The 21,964-nt window shown below is 41.1% G+C and overlaps 1 protein-coding gene across 3 annotated transcripts in view; it reads right to left on the bottom strand.

The window, feature by feature from the left end:
• MYO6 (myosin VI) overlaps positions 1 to 21,964 on the bottom strand; it is a 158,085-nt gene that overhangs the window by 19,694 nt on the left and 116,427 nt on the right. For 2 of the 3 annotated variants that reach the window (XM_084826946.1, XM_084826945.1), the window contains exons 21-28: positions 17,771 to 17,901; positions 17,559 to 17,636; positions 16,638 to 16,767; positions 15,393 to 15,483; positions 13,530 to 13,680; positions 11,811 to 12,019; positions 10,714 to 10,792; positions 6,912 to 7,072 (exon numbers count right to left, since the gene is read on the bottom strand). In XM_084826946.1, coding sequence (XP_084683072.1) covers positions 6,912 to 7,072; positions 10,714 to 10,792; positions 11,811 to 12,019; positions 13,530 to 13,680; positions 15,393 to 15,483; positions 16,638 to 16,767; positions 17,559 to 17,636; positions 17,771 to 17,901 — 1,030 coding nt within the window. Of the gene's footprint in view, positions 1 to 4,065; positions 4,105 to 4,613; positions 4,644 to 6,911; positions 7,073 to 10,713; positions 10,793 to 11,810; positions 12,020 to 13,529; positions 13,681 to 15,392; positions 15,484 to 16,637; positions 16,768 to 17,558; positions 17,637 to 17,770; positions 17,902 to 21,964 lie in introns of all 3 variants that reach the window. The other variant, XM_084826944.1, reaches the window with a different exon arrangement.

Genomic DNA, 21,964 nt, shown 5'->3' with positions numbered 1-21,964 from the left:
AACAAGTATTTTATGCATGTGTGCCCCTGCCCCATTTACAACTCCTGAAAAGCCCCACTGCCTTCTGCATGGCTTCTACATAATTATCCCCCCTACAGAAAGCTATCCCAGGTTCTTTCTTATCTCAGAACTGGCATTTCACCCTCCGTCTTCCACTTTTCAGTACTTTCTTTTGATCCCTATGTCTACCTTCCCGTATCAGCCCACTGCTTCTTGGTATTCATCCTTTCAACCCTGCTTATAGTCCCTAGATGACTTTGGTGCCCCACTGATCAAGCAGCAGCCCCTACTGATGTTATTTCCACCAAGTCCTACCTACAGCTTTTGCTTCTCAAGCTTCACCCCACGACTGGTTTCAGATGGGAGAAGGAGCGGGGCAGCAGTGGCAAGGGGAGTTCTCTTGAACTCTCATAGTTAAATTGCTTTGAACTACATATAGCTCCAGGGCTATGATCTACTCACAATAACAGCCAAGACAGGACACCACGAAATTAAAGATGGCAGGCAAAATCGTCACTGGAGCAGGAGGGCAGTGTGGTGCATGCTCATATTGGCCAAGCATTGCATAAGTGTTATTAAAACACAGAAAGGTTATGAATGAAGGTGTTATTCAACATTTAATGAAAGGCAAACTAGCTGACAGTCTTGCTTCACTAATATGACTTTTCTCTCTAAATTCACTCTGGGGTAGCCCCTGTAGAGTACAGATATAAGAAAATGCATGTTTCCGGGAAAGGACGTTGCATTCAACAGCAATTTTACTCCTTTCTGCCACTTCAGTCTGTTCCCCTTACAAACATGAGTGTCTGAGAGTTTGATTAAAAGTGCCTTATTACATTATAAGTAGTATGTAATGTGATTTTAAAAGAATTACTCTCTTTTTAAAAGCCTACTTCTGGATAGAATGTTGTTAGAACTAGACAAGTTCCTACGTGTTTATTAGCAAGTGAATAGAATAAAGCCAGCCCTATTGATCCAACTATTCTTGCCAACAGGAACTTTTTCAAAATTAAAATACTAACACTGTGTTCTCTTCCTTACTATTTAACACATTCTCAAATGTGGTGTATGGCTTTTTGTACAGTTGTAAAATCAATAGCCTTTTATTGCAGCCATTATATTACTGTGTGCCATAATGGTATAACTTAAATGACAAATATATTCTCCATTCTCTATTTAACCAGCTTGACACTCAAATGAATTTTAGACTTTCATTGCCCTTATAACTACATATACTCAGAATGCAAGGGAATATAATCTTTCCTATAAGGACACGACGAAATGTAAAGGTTATGTTTTAAATTGCTGGTACGCTTCCTGTTAGACACAAGAAGGTGACTGTTAAATTTAATTCCTACAATATAATGGCTAAGCTTCTTGAACAATTAATATGACAAATCCTGAGGATCTTCCTTATTTAGCTGCACCACCCATTGGTCTAAGTATCCCTCAGATACTTTAGATCAGCTGAACTAAGCCAAGAGATCTCAGGTAAAACAAGTAATCTTTAGGAATGGTAGTCCAACAGAATAGTTTAGCTTTCCCTCAGTGGTTCTGCTAAAATCACTGTTTTATTTTTCTCATACAACTTTATAAGTATAAGCAGTCACATTAAAATGAATGCGGGTGGCTTCTTGAAAGGTTGCTGGTGTTCTTTCAAGAAGCCAGCAATCCAAAGGCCATTTCAGCTATCCGAAGATCACATAGGTGAACAACTAAGATGTTTAAGAATACATCCAAAATGTAATGTGTGAAAGAAACAAATGTGTGCACAATAATTGTCAGTAAGATGTGGTTGGCATGGCTCCCTTCCAAACGTGCACAGGGGGACAAGCCCGAGTCTGCTGCTGTGTGAATACCACCAAGTCATGGTTAATCCACCAAACACACACATCCATTTGAGACATTCATTCATGACGCTGCCATCTTATCTATCACATCAGCAAACAAGAGTTCTTCTTGGACAGGTATCCCGTTATCAATGTTCCCTGTGATTCAGTAACAATATAAGCCCTCAAATAAACTTGTCAAGGCTAAAAGACAAGCACACTATTCCAAAGCCTAACATCTCGGAGGATCCGATGTGAACATGGGCTACCTCATTTTCTTCAATGTGAGAAAATGTTAAGAGCCATAAGAAGAACCATGCCGGATGAGACCAAGGGTCCATCTAGTCCAGCATTCTGTTCACACAGGGGCCAACCAGCTGTCGACCAGGAACCCACAAGCAGGGCATGAGTGCAACAGCACCCTCCCACCCATATTCCCCAGCAACTGGTGTACATAGGCTCACAGCCTCTGGTACTAGAGGAAGCATACAGCCATCAAGACTAGTAGCCAGTGACAGCCTTTTCCTCCAGGAAAGTGTCTAACTCTCTTTTAAAGCCATCCAAATAGGTGGCCATCACTACATCCTGTGGTAGCGAATTCCATAGTTTAACTATGCACTGTGTGAAGAAGCACTTCCTTTTATCTGCCCTGAATCTCCCACCGATCACCTTCATGGGTTGAGGCCAGGTTCTAGTATTTTGAGAGAGGGAGAAAAATGTCTCCCTATCCACTTTCTCCACACTGTGCATAATTTTGTACACCTCTGTCATGTTCCATACATGCTGAGATGTGCAATTCCCTGACAGTAAAGGAGAGGTAGCAGCCCTTGATCACACACAACTTCATGTGTGTATTGCAACCCATGGTGTGAATTGGCTTGAGTTTTCATAGGCAACAGACCTTACGTCATTAGAGGCATTTAGCAGACTAAATGTAGCAGACTAAATCTGTAGGGATACACATATAGACACTGAAGATAAAACAGTGAAGCAAGGCAAGAATTAAAGGTAACGGTATGCAAAACATGCATCCTGGCAGCTGAAGAGTTAAATATGAATACAACAGCTGAGATCCGAGGAATTATTTTTGCCAAGTTCAGGTTAACCCAATTGGATTATTTTTCACCTCTAAATAATAAATTGGGTGGGTAGGGAGGAACTGAAACAATTAAAAAAAAAATAGTGGCAGGGGAGTCCCACTTGTAACCATGTTAAAGACAGCTAGATCCCACCCACCAATACCACATCACAAATGGGTTTTGACATTCTCTTCATTTACATAAACTGATTTTCATGTAGTATGCTGCTGTTCAAGAAACACAAGTCCAAAGCTGCTATGTCCTGCCATTCCCCGCTTCCAGACAAAAGGAACTAGTTGAACAGTTCTTTAGATCCTGGCCAAAATACAATCCAAACACTAGCACTGTATTTGATGCTTTAGCAAAACAATTCTTAGGGCAATAAAAATCCAATGTGATAAATAGTCATATGAAAAGTGCTTAACATTAGATATCCACTCATTTTGTTTTGTGAAAGCCTTTTCAAAGTTTTGAAGTATTCCAAAGAACTCCCCCCCCCCCCATCTTAACATCACATAGCAAATGCTGTAAGGCTACATCTCTTCTGGAGTTTAGAATGGACCTTTTAAGTAACAGGTCAACGAACATAAAGTTCCTAGCAAGGAGTTCTAAATCCCAACATTATTAAAAACAAGAGTATTGAATAAATGCTAACTGTCTATTAGAGCTTTAGCTAGTAGAGGATGCTGGCAGCAAGGGAACCTTCCAATCCTGCCATTTTTATTTTTTTTTTAAAAAAAACATAGATCTGTCAGGATTCCAAGACTTAAATATATTTTCAAAAGCTACAGGCATAAATGTAACATCAAAAAGGACATTGGTTGAGACAATTATAAATTTGGAAATGCATGGTCTCAAATACAGCCTTAAAAGGGGGTAAAGTGAGAAATTTCTTTAAATTATCTAAATCATTATTCTTACAGAAGAACTTTATTGAAAATTAATTCCTCTTCATGCAATTCATAAATCTAAGGGTGATATTATTAGAGAAGCTGCTAATTGGTACTAAGTTGATGCAATTAATGAATCTTGATTAGAAGTTATTTATTCATTTTGCCATAGCAATTCAAATGGAACTGAATTCCCTTTTATTTTGGCTTATGATTATTTCGTATGGTGATTAAATTGATTGATTTTTAGAAACCTGTTACACCCACCTAGACAACATTTCTGTCATTTCTGTGGCCATTTGTTCCCTATAAAATAATTAAAAATTAAGTGTACATGAGAGTGGGGGGAAAGAGTACAATGCTTAAAAGGGGTTCTAACACAGTAAAGTTAGTAGCTTCACAAAATCTAATACTGGATCAGCAGACAGGTATCCTGTCCTAAAACAGATGCTGTATCAAACCAATCTAGACTTTCCCCAGTAAGGTAATAATTAATACCGGTTTAATAGATTTCAGAATAGAAACTTTGAATTAAACAACCACATTGCCCATCAGACCTATTTATGTGACATTTACATTACAACTAATTTTACTTGCATATAAGCAGTCTGAAAAATTGACACTCAAATATTGATTGTATTGATTGCATGCTCAAATTATGACTATTTGGGTGGGGGAATGGGAATAAAGAAAATTCTTTAACAAGGTAGCTTACAATATGAAAATTACTCTAATTTTAAAAACCTACAGATCTGTATGGAATAGCCCAAAGGAAAATAATAATAATAATAATAATAATAATAATAATGCCATACGCAGTTATTTGACAGCTTGGTCCATTGCGTCTGCAAATAGAAGATATTTAGGTTAGTCTAGCATTTTCCTAAGTAGTTTTGTACCAGATTGCAACATTAGAGAGTCAGTTTGTTCAAAATGAGTAGTTGCTCTTGTCCAGATTGGCAAAAATCTGGTTCCTCCAATGGCTTAAAACTTTATTTATTTACTTATTATATTTCTGTCTCATCATTCCTCCAAATTGCTCAGGGATGTGTACATGGATGGTTCCCACTCTCCCTTATTTTATCTTCACAACAACCACATAAGGTAGCTCATGCTGAGAGAGGGCGACTGGCTTAAAGCCACCCGATGAGCTTCATGGCAGAGTCGTGATTTGAAGCTGGGTCTCCCCAGTCTTAGCCACAACAGTGTTCTAGCCACAACAGTACAGTAAGCACCTGTGGAACACATTTCCAATGCATTGTTTGAGAAGGAGAAACTGCCGTAAGCTTTAAGTGCCTCCTGAAGATGTACTTGTTTATGGAGGCTTTCACGAACGTGTAATCGACTATGACACAGCTCTGTTTTATTATTGTTTCTGTTGTAATGTTTTCATTCATTCATTAACTTTTAAACTGTTCTTACATTGGTTTTATACTGATTTTATACTTTATTATACAAGTATTGTGAAGCGCTTGGAGATGTTAGGATATTGAGCAGTACAGAAGTATAAATAAATAAGAAATGGTTACCATGGGTTTCCATTCAAAATGAATGTTTTTTGCTGCTGCTGCTATAAATCCAATAATCTGATAAACAAATGGGGCTCTGTTCACAGGAACTCTATAGCTGAATTGTTGTAACTGGACAGAGATGAGCAACAGAGTGAGAGCATGTGGGAGAGAGGGGGAGAGTGCGCACACAAGGAAAAGCTAAGCAAGTGTTGAGTTTGTACACATTTCAGGGTAAATGAATTGGTGGCTTCTTACCATGAAATAAATAAATAAGTCAGTTGCTGCTTTTTTAAAGCATACTAGTGTTTATGCCTGAAATGAACTGGTGGCTGCCCTTTTCCTTGTGAAAAAACTTGTTTGGGTTGGGTGGCAAAGATTGATAGAACTCATAAGTATTTGTATTTAGGCATGTGTGTGCTTGGTGGGCTGGGGTAGATAAACTGAAATGTAAGCCTCTCTTATCCCACTGATTTCAATGTAACTCTCTCACTGCTTATCGTTGGCTAGATTGTATCCAGCGTTTTCACTCACTCACGCAAGTTAGAAGTCCTACTAAAGTTAAATGAGGCTGATGCATTTAAAACAACATTATGGTCTGAATACATAACACTGATTTAAGTGTTTCAAATTCTTGAACTCATTTAAGATTCATTTAATATGGGTTCTATAAACCCTACCACACAAAGGCAGCACTTTGTATTTTGTATACCTAAACCAAGGGATTAATTATTTGTAAACTTTGGGGTCAAACACTACAGGCATGAACTAAAGTTGTCTAGACACAGATTTGCATCGTAGAGCAACCTTTGTTCATTTGGAGTCATTGGAGTAATTTTATCATCCGCTCTTAGAAAAGACACTTAGAACTAACACTGCCACTTTTTTTGACAGTTTGCCCAACATGCAAAAAGTACATAAAGAGAACCAAATGACTGAACAGCTGCTAGCCATTTTGAAATCCAAAGCCTAATGAGCTAAGTACTTTGACACAAAATGCAACAACATTATTTAACCACTGTAAGGTTAGAGAGATGCTCCCACCCCAAAGTAATGTGGCATAAATACAATTTTCACTACCCCTCAAATCCGATTTTAATAAGAGCAGCTGTTGCTGCAGGCAGGATATTCCCAGGAGCCTGCAATTGGCAGCACTCTTCATTCTGAAAGAAGCACGTTACTCAACAAGTTGATCTTCTGCTCCTAAGCTCAGATTCATTTTGACCCTGCTGTGTTTAAACTAACAATTGTGCCAAACATCTTCATATCTGACACGGTGCTTTTTTTGAGAGGAAGAAATAATTTTTCCATAGGTCATGCATTTATTTATTTGTTACATTGAAAATAGCCACTTTTACAAAACTATGTGTTCTCTCCTATAGGAAGGGCAGCCTAAGTGTTGCTTCCACTTCAGTGGACATTCTATGCTGGCAGAGGACAGGCAGTAGAGGAGTATGGCATAGCCCACATCTGGTACAGAGCGGTGTCTGGATTAAAGGCGTTCAAATCCAGGGTGGGTTGCACTTTTTAAGCGTCTGTTTAAGACAAGTTCTTTTAAAAATTAAAATACCGTTTTAAAAGAGCAAAACCAGCAAAACAGAATACCTGCGCAGTCCTAGGTCCAGTTGCGATTCATCAGTAATGAGTTCCGATTCATTCTGAGCAATTCTCATGGCCAGCTCATGGTCTCGGCGTTCTTGCTCCAGCACTGCTTGCTGCTGGTTTGCTTCTTCACGCTCTCTTGCAAGCTGTACCTCAACTTCAGCCTGAAGAGTGATAAAAAAGGTGCTTGTTTAATTTAAGTCCATCTCTCCATAGGTAGTTATGAAGGCCAGTTATCATTTGTGTGAAAGACAGTATACAGTTTATAAAGTACAACCCAAAACATTTGTGACCAAATGGTGACTGCAAGCACACTCAGAGAGGAGGCTTCGGAACCACCTGGATCAAGGTAAGCAACCAATTAGATTAGAAGAGTAGTATCAATTCAGAAATAGGAAGCCCTTCAGATTCAGTGACAAACCAGGTTTTAATGACAGAAGCAAGGTCTTTAGATAGGAGCAATGAGTTAGAAAGCAGCAATACTAAATGCTTACTGAAAATCAACAGAATCAACTGTTCTTGCTGTATCAAGACTCCACTCCTTCAAAGATCTGTTTATTTGCCATTTGTGGATGCATACTGCAAAAATACCGCAGTTTTCTGTGGGACAAACGCTACTTAGAAAAGCTTAAATGGGTAGAATCTTCATTGAAATACAGGATTTGTGTATTTCTGACCGAAGTTATGAAAATTATTTATTATTTATTTATTGCATTTATACCCCACCATTTTTCCTCTTGCAAGGAACCCAAGGCGGCTTACATTATCCTTCTCCTCTCCATTTTATCCTCACAACAACAACCCTGTGAGGTGGGTTGGGCTGAGAGTCTGTGACTGGCCCAAAGTCACCCAGTGAGCTTCCATGGCCGAGCGGGGACTAGAACCCGGATCTCCCAGCTCCTAGTCCAACACTCTTGCCACTACACCACACTGGCTCTCCTTTATATTTTCGATGCCAATTTTCTACAGCTGGAGACCCAAGAAATTAGGTGCCAACAGGCCTCCACCAATACAGTCTGAAGATTCCACTTGAAATTCCTTCTCAGAATGATGGAAAGGAACTTCAAGACTTCCACTTGAAGTCCTTCCCAGAACGGTGGCCTGAAGTGATTGTCATGGACTGGGATCAGCACCCATTCCAATCATGGTATTGTCTAGTAATCTTCCTTTCGGCTATGGAGACTTTCTCATGCAGATCCCTACTTAGTTTATCCGGTAGCAGCAGTCATCAGAAGGAAACCTGATTGAGCATGGCCTAAGGGATAGCTCTATTGAAAGAACATCTGCTCTGCAGCTATCACAAAGTGAAAGGAAATCTACTGAAAGTTTATAGACCGATCTTAACAAGCAACCTTTGCATATTCTCAAGGTCAAGACATACAGTACTGGCATAATCAACCAACCACTCCTAAGCAAGCTTCATTGCCAGGAAGGGAAATGGCACAAAAGAATGCAGGTTGAATGGGAGAGACTAAGGTTGATCATTAGTTTGCTGGCAGTCTGGCCTTGAATTGCACACAGGATGTATGTATGCATGCATACAGGAAGTTCTGCCTAAAACCATTTATACCTTGACATTTGTGTCAGGTCTACCTCTCTGAAACTTCATTTAACACAAGCAAACTGGTATATTTGCTGTATTCTTGGTAATTAATATTAGATACCACACAGAGTACCAACATTTTGGTTCAGAAAGAAAAAAGCTGTGATACAGCTGTTATATAACTGATACGAAGCAGGTTCTCTGCATATAGCTCTACAGTGTATCTAGAGCTATATGCAGAGCTACATAACTAAAACAGGGATTATAAATTGAGTAGAGAACTAGTTAGGGGCCGCGGTGGCTTAGTGGTTAAGACGCTGAACTGCAGACTGGAAGGTCGGCAGGTCAGCAGTTCGAGACCCGAGTGCTGCGTGACGGAGTGAGCTTCTGTCTTCAGTCCCAGCTTCTGCCAACCTAGCAGTTCGAAAGCAAGAAATTGCAAGTAGATATATAGGTACCGCCTCAGCGGGAAAGTTAACAGCGTTCCGTGCACCTCGGTGTTCAGTCATGCCGGCCACATGACCACGGAAGCGTCTTCAGACGGCGCTGGCTCTTCGGCTTAGAAACGGGGATGAGCACCGCACCCTAGAGTCGGACACGACTGGTTGGGGACACCTTTACCTTTTTTTTAGAGAACTAGTTAACCGCACAGAACTAGATAAGCTTAAAAAAAAAGTAACTAAAGGCACAATCAACTAGAGAACTGGTTAAGTTGCTTTTTATATGACAGAAAGTATGTGTCGTTGTCTATAACAGGGTTCAGTGTACCACAAATAGGCAGGTACCCTCAATAGGTAACTTCTTTTAAATGAGACTCAGGCACACAATTCTGTAAAACCTCCAAAATCAACAGATTTACAAAGCTTTACATATACTCCGTGTTTACATCATGATCAGTCGTTATATAAACATTAAAAAAAGGTAAAAGGTAAAGGTGTCCCCAACCAGTCGTGTCCGACTCTAGGGTGTGGTGCTCATCTCCATTTCTAAGCCGAAGAGCCAGCGCTGTCCGAAGACGCTTCCGTGGTCATGTGGCCGGCGTGACTGAACACCGAGGTGCACGGAACGCTGTTACCTTTCCCGCCGAAGCGGTACCTATTTATCTACTTGCAATTTCTTGTTTTCGAACTGCTAGGTTGGCAAGAGCTGGGACTGAAGACGGGAGCTCCCTCCATCACGTGGCACTCGGGTCTCAAACTGCTGTCTGCAGTTCAGCATCTTAACCACTAAGCCACTGCGGTCCCTTATATAAACATTAGGCAAGCACAAATAATCTAGAAATTAAAGGGTAATAATATCAATGTTTTACTTTTTGTTAATTAAAAATAGTTTAAGAGGTTAATAAAAAGCCACTTTGCCCCCCCCCCCCCCAGACAACAAGGCTATACAACTAAAATGCAAAACCCAGCTATCAAGTAATGTATTTTATCACTGTGATTCCATTAGAGGGTACCTTAAAGCTTCAGCAAATGAGTGCTACCTTGTAAAGACTCTTTTAACAAGACTGACATCTAAATCATGGTTTCATTATTCTGTCACATCTGTGAATATCTGTTAATAGCAACAGCCTTCTCATTAAACCTCAGATCTCAAGTCTGACACTTTCCTCCTAGTAAGTACTCTTCTTTTTAGGCATTGTGATTTCTCTATTCTTCAAATTATCTTAACCTTAGTAGTGGGTTTAAAGTGCAGCTGCAAATTTAAGGGATAAAGTTCTGTCTGAAACCTGGTTCTCTGTGCATAAGAACTGTGCTGGATCAGACCAAAGGCTGACCTAGTCCAGCATTCCATTCCCACAGTTTCAAATCCAATGCCCATGGGAAGCCCACAAACACGACGTGAGTGCAACAACATCCTCCTACTCAGACTCCCCAGCAATTGCTATGTGGAGGCATACTGCCTCCAATACTGGACACAATACACAGCTGTCATGACTAGAAGCCATTGATACATTGTTCTGCATGTGTCATAACTGTTTGTTTCACAGTGAATGTTCAATCTCTCCATGTAGTAATATCTTTAAAGGACTTGGGATTCTTACCTGTCCCTTGGGAGACCACTTCATGTGCCTCTTCTGTCCTTTTGCTACACCCCCTTGTCCACATGCAGCCCCCCTCCCCCAATGCCTATCTCAACAGACTGCCACTTGCTTTCCTATTACATTTGAATAGCCCAAAGAGTGGCCAGTCCATGACGGAAACTTTGAAGCATTACTGTGAGACAGAAAATGAACAACAAATACAGCTTCTACAAACCCCGCACCTGAATGCGTCTTTCTTCTTCTTCCCTTTTTCTCCTCTCCTCTTCTTCCTGTTTTCTCTTTGCTTCAATCTCATACTTTCTAGAAAAATGAAACTGACACTCATAGAAAAAGAGAAAGGCAAGGCAAACACCAGGAACTGTTATGTCCCTTCCCGTCACTTTTCCGTTATGTTTTTATTTCTCCCCATAACATTTCTGCTTGTAGCAAACAAGTTTAGAACTCAACAATTCAAGCAAAGTATTTGGGGAAAGGGCTCAGGAGACACAATTTCAGGGTGCCTTGTTATTGGGGCAATTGCTACAATAAAACCCTGAAAATCATAAATGATAGGATATCCATCCTTTATTTTTTAAACACGATGCTTAACAGGAACAATTCAGCTTAGTGAACAACACAGTCCTGAAAGTAGCACTGCATCTCCTGCTTCTGCCTCTTATCATGGAGGTTCTAGATGTATTCTTTTTCCTTCTCATATTACATTCAGATTTAACAAGAGCCCCCTTCATCAGACCAAAAGTCCATCTAGACCAGCGTTTTAGTGCTATTCCATAAGATGCAAGCGTTCACTAACTATGCTGAAAAAGTAGTACTGGCTCTAGCTTTTGGGATACCCTCACTGTGGGTCTCCCACCATCAGTAGGCCCTCCTTCTCGTCCTCACTACCAGTTCTGCTAGCTGACTGCTTGCTGGGAAGAGAACTGGTGAGTAAGCAGGGTGCATCAACTGCTGATCCTTATCTTCTGCTCAACAGTCCACCCCTTTCAGCCTGACAGGGTGTGAGTAAACAGGCAGCAGCAGTGAGAACTAGCAACAGCTCTGAACAACCACACAGCAACTCACGCACACAAATTATTTGGGGGAAAGAATCACCTTTCCCCCAGCAGACAATAATACTAACTTTCTGCATTTGGTGCAGGTTGAGCCAGGGATACTGAATGCATTCCAAAAGTGGAAGAGCTTTGTAATCTATGTTTAAAACCTGGCTCTCTCTAAGTTGGCTCTATCTCTAAGATGGAGCATACACTATTAAAAGTTGCCTATGCCTATATTTCTGTTGGCCTTGCCCCTAGAACCAACTGTTTCATTGAATACTCACAGTCGCCTTTCCTCCTCTTCCTTCTTCTGACGTTGCTCCTCTTCCTCGCGCCTCTTCCTTTCTTTTTCCATCTCTTCCTGGATACGTCGCAGTCTTTCTGCCTCCTCTTCCTGTTGCTTCTTTTTCTGCAGGGAACTCAGAAGCTGTTCTGAGCTTTTAACTAGAGCATCATACTCCTTTTGTATCTGCTGCCTCGGCATTTCAGTGGCCTACAAAATACGTCATTAAAATAGACATAATAATTTGCATACCGTGGCCCATATACTCAAGATACAATACAAAATTATCTTAATGAATTTGCCGGTTTCATGATAAAAGCTTGTAGAGTCCTGTATGCTGAATGTTGGCAAATCACAGCAACATTTAAAAGAATGGATGGAAAAGATGTGGGAGTTTGTTGCAATGGTCAAACTAATTACATAAACCTTACTATAAGGGTTAAGGAAAACAAGCAAAAATAAGAATACTTTATTAGTTATTGATTTCCATTTATTATTTTTTTATAAACTTAGGTTGCAATATTAAACACACTTACAAAGGAGTAAGCCGCACTGAACATAATAGGATTTTCTCCCAAGTAAACGTGCATATGAGGATTGTGCAGTTAATCATCTACTGCCAAACCTACAACTTTATTTTAAGATGTTCTAAGTTAATTAATTCTTGTTTGTTTAATTATGTAAATATGTGTTCAATTTCTTGTGTTTGGTTTATATTTCATGTGCCCTATGTTTACTTAATTTTTAAGATGTGGGCTGAGGAATCACTTTGCTCCATTTCTCAGATTACCAGGGAGAGTTCTCTGCCTTCTTTATAGCATTCTTGAGAGCTACCTGTTTTCTATTCTATATCACAGGTAACAGTCACTCGATCTGATTATCCAATTCTGTATGGCTTCAATCAATCAATTAAATGTCCACACACTTTAAAATAAAGACCGAACCCAGTTGCAAAACACTGTCACAAGAAATGGAAGTTACTGTCTTATTCAGCAAATAATAGCACTATATGGAACAGCAGAGGGGCTGCCTCCTGTGTATTTCTTTGAAACGGTTAGAATATGTACATTGACAAAGTCCTAAGAAATCTTCAAACTTCATAGTGATATAATATGGAATAATATTCTTGTTCACAGCAGTGGAAAGGGAAGCACATTAATTCAGTACTATATAACTTAATCCTATATTAATATCCAATGTTTTGCTTAATAACTGAATCCTATTTTCAGGGTCATATGTAGAACTCGGCTTCTTGAGGAAATCATTTCTAAAAAACTCAGCCATGGCTGTAAAGATGCTTGAATGTGTGTAGGACAATGATTGCCGAAATTTCAGAGGCCAAACAGATTGTTGAATAAGCTCCTCAGTAGTCTGCATGGGGAAAATCCTGTATCTTTACCCGTCCTATGGCTAGCCAAACCAGAATAAGTTATGCAAAACAGCACAAAAAGTATAGAATTACATGAAGAGGAAATATGTAAATTTGCTTAATTTTAGGCTGCAGAATTCAGCTTCTCTTAGTGCTAAATTTGGACAGCCAGGATGCAGAGTTGCAATTGTTTTAGCATGGACCACAAACAACCCTGCATATTTTCAGCTAGTCTTAACAGTGTGATTTGATTCTCTAGGGATCACATGCCTTTAAGACCTGATCTTTAAAAGTAATGGATCCACAAAATATGAAATACTCTTTTTTCTGAAGAGTTAAATGGCTTCTTACCTTGATCTTGGCCATCAGAGCATCAATAGACATTTCAAGGTCCTTGACCTGCTTGTTCATTTCTGCCTTCCCCTCTTTCAGAGCACTTACTACTTCATTGAATTTATTAAGCCTTGTCTTCAGTGTGCGAACCTTTATAAGGCCATCTATGCTGTGAAAGGAATATTTCTTAAGTTTCAGATAGGTCCCTGCATTCAAGAAGCAGATAGCAAATATCAACTGCAATCCTGTACTATGCCCTAAGGCTACCCTTGGACAAAGCCACTGGGACCCAAAGAAGAAAATATAATAAGGTAACTAAGAGAGCAATCACACCAGCCTTATATATCTTGTGCTGCATTTTAGGTTCCATAGAAGAGGCTTATCTGGTTTGCATGATCGTGGCTGGGGAAATAAGCCATGGTGGCTTATTTCTCCCACTGCTTGTACCGGTCACATGCTGGGGTGATTAGCAAAATTACCCTCAGCAGTGTGGCTCGTTGTGCCATGTGAACAGGGCCAGGGTGGCTGGTCACCATAGGTAACAAACCACTCAGAACCCTACAACAGGCCATGGGTTCTGGGTGGCTTGATACCCATGGCAACAACAACCTGGCCAGGTTCGCAAAACATGACAAACCCCGCTGCTGAGGATAATTATGCTAATAACTCCAGCATGCAGCCACCATGCACCAAGTGATGAACAAGCCACCATGGCTTATTAACCACCATGTGATCATGCAAACTGGGCTAGTATGACAGAAGAGAGGCACTTGGGAAGCTCCCTCACGCACCAAAAGCTTCCCTAACGTAAGCGAGAGTAGCATCAGAGAAAGAATGCTTGATCCGTCCAGCAGTACTTGGCCTTACTATTTCAGATCATTGCAGATTTGATGAGAGGAACACCAGTCTGTCCAGACAATTGATTTGGGCCAATCTGGCCAGTTTGGCAGGTGTTCCTGTTCTCCTCACCCCATCATGTGCACAGGACAGCACATTTGAACTCTGCCTAAATGTATGTAGGCAGACTTTGGACATGCCATCGCTGTGTGGATGTGCAGGGCTAGCAAGCCAGTTCAGCAAGAAAGACAGGATTACCCTTACTCTGCTCCATGTAATGGACCAAAGGCATCATCCAAGCCAGCCCAACAGATGTTCAGGATAAGCAGAAGAAAAGGAAAAACTAAGGACATAAAGGTGAAGATCTAAGTGCCTACTTCTATGCAGGACCATTAAAGGTCAGGCACTACAACACGCATTTCAGCTCTCTTGTGGGCTCCTCCATTGGACTACTACCACCTTACCTCTTCTTTGTATCTGCTGTTACCCACTTAACCTCCATTTATTTATCCAACTTTGTCTCCCCACTTTCTCTTTTACATGCAACCTCCTTTGATCCATCTTTCTCAGACTGATGCCCTCTGAACAGGGACTGCATTAACTTCTCCACGTTGTGCAACAGCCTTCCCCAACCTAGCACCCTGCAGATGTGCTAGACAACATTGTGTTGGGTGGGGATGATGGGAGTTGCAGTCCAACACATTTGCGGTTGGCCCTGTTACTACTAGGAAACACTGCTACAGATTAAGTAGTTATTAAGTAGCTATGAAGAAAAATTATCATGTTCCCTTTCTAATGCATTGCTCAGCTGGATGATGGGAGAATGGACTTACGGAACCATCTTGCTTTGTTGTTTGTCTCACTCTTTAAGAAAACCACAGAAAGTGTATGCTTGCTGGAAGGAGCATCCCTCCCAACCCCTTCCCCAGGCTCAAAGCCTTGGATGGGATATGCAGCCTTTACCAGCACCAATACTAGACAAGTCATCAGGTTACTGGTGAAGATATTTGGGACTGGGGTGCATACAGGTCTGCTTCTTCTTACCGTGGTTTATGCTTTCTCTTGCACAGCCACATGCGAATCGTCTTTTGTATTTTAATGCAGGCACCAGCTCTGTATTTTATTTTGTTTTTCACTGAAAAATATAAGGAAGAACTGGAGATACCCTCACAAATGGACAGGTCTCACATACCTATGTATATACGATGTTACAGAAAAGGGTAAAGTAGTCCAAACAGATGACAAAGCCTGTTTAACACACCTGTCACCACAAGCCTTTGTTTACTAATGGATAAGGGGCAGTATCCTATTGTGCCTGCAGTACTGATCACTAGCGTAACGAGGATTTAGCACTTCTTAAAACAACCAGATACAAGTGGGAATATTTGTTCTAAAATGGGGCAGGTCAGCCAAGCTCACAGAAGGGTGCTCCACTGACCGGTCCTGATCCAGAAATGAGCATTTCCATTAGCTTCTGGGTTTACGTTAGGAAATGCTAATTGCCCATTGCACTAGCAGTCGGTCCCTCTGGCACAACGGAAAGAGTGGGAGTGCAGCGGCAGTGCTGGGTATTGCCCATTATCGCTGCCTTCCCACATTTGCAGCTAAGCCAGTGGGTGTCAGAAATTCTTGCGCAAGTGAGATTCTCCCTTCAGTCCTGAATATATTGTGATCTCCAGCAATTTGTGTGGAACTTAATTCGAACACAGGATGCCTGCTGGATCAGATTAAAAGTCCATCAAGTTTTGGTTACCATATCAGTGACCAGCCACATGCTTCTCAAGAGCTCTCAAGAAGAGCATGAAAGCAGCAGCCCTCTGTTGGCACTTATCCCCAGCATCTGGTATTTTAGAACACAGTATCCCATTCCAGTGGTCCTTGTCATGCGTTGCCCATCGCGTGCAGGAAAGAGCAAGGGCACACTCACTGTATCCACCCCCCATCATGTTCCCAATAGCCTGGCCCTGCCACCATCCATATGCTGGGACTGAACATCTGCAACCGGTACTGCAAAGGATACTGCCTCTGAAACCTGGAGGCTGCATATAACCATCTTGAGCAATAGCCACTAAACCACCGTAAGCTAGTGCGGATCATGTCTTGGGGCAATGAATTCCATAAGTAACGCGTTGTGTGGAATGGTAATTCTGAACCCACTGTTGATCAGTTTCATCATCTAGTTCTAGTATTCCAAGTATGTGTGCTGAAGTGGCTGCAGCTTTACACAGATTTCAAATTTTGCTCACAAGATTTCTCTCCCCCCCCCCACAAAGATGGTTGAATACATACATTTAATAACTGACAAAGAACACCACTGAACCTTCTTCCAGCGACTGCAGATAAGCCAGTGGTTGACCCGTTTAACCAGCTCAGCAAGATGATCTGGGTCAGACTTCATAATTTGATCAAACTCTGCAAACTGAAAATAGAAACCGGTGTTGCATAAGGGAAGGGTATTTAGAAGACAACCTTCACAGAATTTTGAGGGATGAAGCGCTCCACTGTAAACAGAACGTTGTAACCATGACAATGTATGTGGTGACTGCACTGGCTGCCAGTGAGGTTCAGGGCTCTATTCAAGCCCTTGCTTTTGACCCTTAAGCAAACGTGGATCTGGGATATGTATATTTCCTTGTATGAACCACAGACCCCACACCTCCAGGCTATTTTGATGGTCTGTCAGAAGGCCGTGTTCCAAGTCTAAGTTAGGAGATGGGCATACAGCCAGAGCAATAAAACAGGACTTCTGCAGCCACAGCCTTAATGCTAAGCAATAAGCTGTCCATAAGGAAGCTTCAGTGTCTCTCCTGGCCTTTAGGGAAAGGTGTATGGCCTATTTGTTTGCTCAAGCTTTTGGAGTATAAGGCCTCATTACTGATTGTGGCGGGTTTAAGCTTTGTGCCAATTTGTGACTTTTAATGATGCAGAGATGTATGTTTTTAATCCGCTGTAAGCCACGCTGAGAGCAGGGAGAGCTGCAGTTGAAATATTTTAAATAAAGAGATAAATAAAACATGGAGAAGGCCATACTAATATATATATTTGCATCATCGAAAGAGACAAGATAAAATTGGGTTTTCTCATGAAATTGCTTTCAAGTAAAGCAGTGCTATCTCAGACATCAATTACTTTGCAAAAAGAGATGGAGAAAACGTTTTAAACATTTCAATTAATGTTCATCAGCTCCTCTTGGATAACCATAACGCTTACCTTGCCAGGTCTAAAGAACACTTTGGTTAATCCAAATTTATAATCATTTTCATTTAACCCAAGGGCTTTGAAGAGTGCCTGAGAGAAAAGAAAAACAAACACACTGTTTGAGAAATAAATCCTTTGAAAGAACAAAGATATAAATGAATATCAATTTACTATTAACAAGGAAAATACAAATGTATTGCATTTAGCATTCTGAACATTAATACCTTGCAGAAGAGTCTAGGATCCAAACGGGTCAGCTTTGCAGGCATATACTTTTTGTACATGTTATATAACTCATGGAATGAGGCTCGTGATGGGAAGCCACCTTGCATCAAATCCAAAACAGACACCATGCCTAGAGTAGCAGACATGCAAAAGATGTCATCGATGGAATTAAAAGGATACAGATTTCATTCTCAAAATGCTCTGGGGTGGGTGTCAAAAACATGAAACTAGTTAAAACAAAATGCACAATACCTTGCAAATGTTACAGTTTCAGCAACCAGCTGAAGATCATGCAAGGGGATTCGTGGCTGAGTGAAAATATGAACCTTTTCATATTCCTCGGCCATATTCCACCATTTAGGGGCAGGGACTGTCGCTCAGTGGTGGAGCACATGCTTATCACGGAGAAGGTCCCAGGTTCGTACTCTGGCATCTCCAGGTACCACAGGAAAAACATGTGCCTGAACTCTTGCAGAGCTGCTGCCAGTTAGTATTGGCCTAGTTGGACCAATGGTCTGGCTCAGTATAAGACAGTTACCTGTGTTCACTGTCCTAGTCCAGCACTCTAGCCCAGCCTCAGCCTTCCCCAATCTGGTGCCCTCCAGGTGTGTTGAACTGCAAATCCCATCACCCCCAGCCAGCATGATAGGAGTTGTAGTCCAACACATCTGGAGGGCACCAGATTAGGGAAGGTTGCACTACAACCAACAGTCTGACTCCAGGCCTTCATGATCACTCAGTTCAAGAGCTTTCCTGAGAACAGAAGCCTGGAGACCAAACTGCCAAAGACTTTTACCTTCAGAATGCTTGGATTATTGAGCAGGGGTTAAGTAATCAAAGCTAATAATCAAAGTATCTGGTAATTCACACTTCTGAATGAGGCATTAAATTACCTGTTCCCTGTTAGAAACTTGATTGTGTTGACTGGCATTTAATGGTAAGGAATGGAAGTGGTTTCTATATATTTTAAATTGTTTTATTGTGTGCCGTTTGGTTTTAATTTTTGTGAACCGCCCAGAGAGCTTCGGCTATTGGGCGGTATAGAAATGAAATAAATAAATAAAGTGGTTGAATATCTTCTATACTAAAATGCAGTATTTTCTCTGTAGATATACCGACATTTGTTACTTGATATGCTATGGACTATATTACTATTGTTAGATTTTTTATGTTTGGAGCTTTAAATATGAAATGTGTATTCTGCCATGCAAGTAACAGTCCTTTCTAAAAAAAAAAAGAAAGAAAGAAAATGATGTACACTGCTGTATTTATTCTTGGGAGACATGTTGTTTTAATTTCTCTCTCTCTAGCTTCCCATATTAATGAAGTCTTTTATTTTTAGCATTTTTTTAAATTAATTTTTTTTACATGCGCTTCTTTCTCAACCAGAAGATAAAACAGAACCCTATAAAACAAAATTGTGGCTCATGATTAACACAGAAATAAGGAACTTCATTACTGTCCCCACACCCTCTTCTTTCACAATACTGCCAAGAGCCCTCAGCCTTCAGATTATCAGCCAAAAATGGTGTCAATAGATCCCTAATTAAAGCAAAGTTGTTAAGCATTTGTGACTGATTTGCTAAATTAAACTTTAAATGTAACTTGACATGACAAGCAATAGGGAAATTTGCCAAGATGAACCAGATGCTTAAAGTCTCAGAGCCCTCTAGTGTGCTAAAATTACCAGGAAATTAAGAGAAAAGCCAAGGTGGCAGCTAACGGAAACTAGAAATATGGATTATTTCAGGACAAATTAAAGTCATCTGACTTTACATCCGGTCTGTTCTTCTCCAAATTTTCTGATGTCCAACCCACATTTCTGTTAGTTCCCCATATGGCAGCCATTTTAAAACATGACATATTGGCAAAATTGTCATCTGACAGTGAAGAGCTAGTGAAAAACACTTTTTTTCATGCTGCCAAAGATGGTCAAAGTAACCCTAACACTCAGCTCCATCAGATGGCATGGTGGCGGGGAGATGGAGGTGAGGCAGAGATGCCCTCCCGCCAGCAGAGAGAAGTTCTGCTAGTGGGGGATGGGGGGGGAGAGGCTCTCCCCATCCAAGGAGCCTCGTTCTGCCTGTAGAAAACTCCACCAGTGGCAGAAGCAAGCGGAAAGCCCCAAAATAGGGTATTCTGAGAGCCATTCCATTCCCCTGAGAGGACCCAGGATCAGACCACTTAGGTACACTAGCCTGGAACTAATCCCTCCACTGCCTCCAATGGGTGAGGGGGGTGTTCAAATAAAAAGAACCATCAGTCTGAAAAACCCAGCAAGATTGCCTCCACCTTCTGCCCTGGCTAGCTGGCCTTGGGATGAGGTGGCAGATCCGTTGCTTTGCTCCCTAACCCTATTTAGAATTGTTGCATTAGGCTGCAATCCTATTACGCATTTACCTGGGCATGAATCCCACTGAAGTCCACAGGGTTCCCTTCTGAATAGACATGTATAGGATTGAGTTATTTAAGGCATCTATTAGCCACCCATGTACCAAAAACAACACACATAAAAACTATCCACCAATGAAATGAAATAATTTAAATAATGGGCACACCCATGAGTAATGAAAACGGAAGAAAACTTAACACACTGGCTTATTACTGACTCACCTGAGTTCTAAATTCCAATGGGACAAGGCTGACTGATGTCAATGGAGCTTCCAGTTTGGTACATTAAAAGTTGCAGCCATGCAGCCCAATCCTATGCCTATTTATGCAGAAGTAAGTCCCACTTCAATGCCGTTTACTCCCAGGTAAGTATACCTAAGATTCCAGCCTTGGGGTGCATAGACCAACACACCACTAATTTCTCAGGATTGGTTCTAATGGGCAGTATCCTACACTGCTGCTGCGCATTTGCTAGTTTTGTTGCATCAGCGGGATACACCGCAAGCGCAACAGGAAATAGTGTTTCCTAAAGCAAGCCTGGAAATGAGCAGAAACACTTGTTTCTGAAATGGGACAGGTCGGCAGAGCTCCCTTCTGACCTGGCCTGTTCCAGAAACTAGCATTTCCGCTTGTTTCTGGAACCACTAGCTTCCCAGTGCGTTCGCAGCAAATCCTGCTAGCACACAGGCAGCATAGGATACTGCCCAAGGCTCCTTCTGTCAGAGGAAGAGAACCTTTGAACCCAACCCATAGTACCTGAAATGCATCCTTACATTATTTGGTGTGATTATGGTTTCCCACGAATAAATATCTTATCAAAGCATGCAAGCTTAATGATAAAATATATGAATGACATGTAATGTCACATGAGAGGAATTCCACTCATGCAACAGGACTTTCCTTTCATATCCACCCCATGCACCCCTCCATACTTCCTCAATTCTGCTCTGGTGGGTCCCCAAACCCTACCCCCAGAGCAGGTTTGGTTGGGGTGCACAGGGGGAGGGAACATTCATTTTGCCAGGAGTTTCTGTTCCACTGGCAGATTGACACAGTTGGACCCACTATGTTCAAGTAATAGGGGGAAAAAAACATTTTGTACCTTAATAATATTTTTAGTGTTGTCTTTTTTTTTACACCCCTGATTTTTTGTGTTTTTTTTTGTTTTTTACAGTTTCCCTCTGAGTACCTTGGGGATTTGGCAAGGGAACTGTTTACAAGGAAACCAGCTCCATAATTCACATGAATCACAGTAAATTAGAGTATGCCTACACTGTTCCCCGTCATAACACATAGCTTTGATTATCTATTTCCTTACTTTTGTAGTTCTATCCCTATGTCTCAATAGGTAGCTTTTGAGCTTCATGACACATCTCCCTGTGCTGGCCTCCCAAAAGTGGATTTCCAGAAATGGGTGGAGAATGAGACACAGGGAAAAGTATGATCTTCTGGCTTTGCGGGGGGAAGGAACTGCATAGGGGGCTTGAGAGAGAAAGGCAAGATTTTGCCATCCTGTAATATCTACCCCTCTCTCGCCCAACAATGACTGTCATTCGACTCTTCTGTCTTCCTGGCGCCTTGTACTTAAGCTAGCGCAGGAAGCAAGATCTTTAACTTGGATCTGTGAATTACTAGCACACCACTAAAGAACTTAGGGGCTGTACTGGCACCTTAAATTATCCTACCCAGCCCCCTACAAGACAAAGTTGTGTTACCTCATTCATTCATTCATTCATTCATTCATTCATTCATTTCACTTCTATACCACCCAAAACCCGAAGCTCCTGGGCAGTTCATAAAAA

This window comes from Heloderma suspectum, chromosome 1, assembly GCF_057233095.1.
Source record: "Heloderma suspectum isolate Gila_16-S chromosome 1, 16-S_ref, whole genome shotgun sequence".
Lineage (NCBI taxonomy): Eukaryota > Metazoa > Chordata > Lepidosauria > Squamata > Helodermatidae > Heloderma > Heloderma suspectum.
This window is presented reverse-complemented; position numbering and strand designations above follow the sequence as displayed.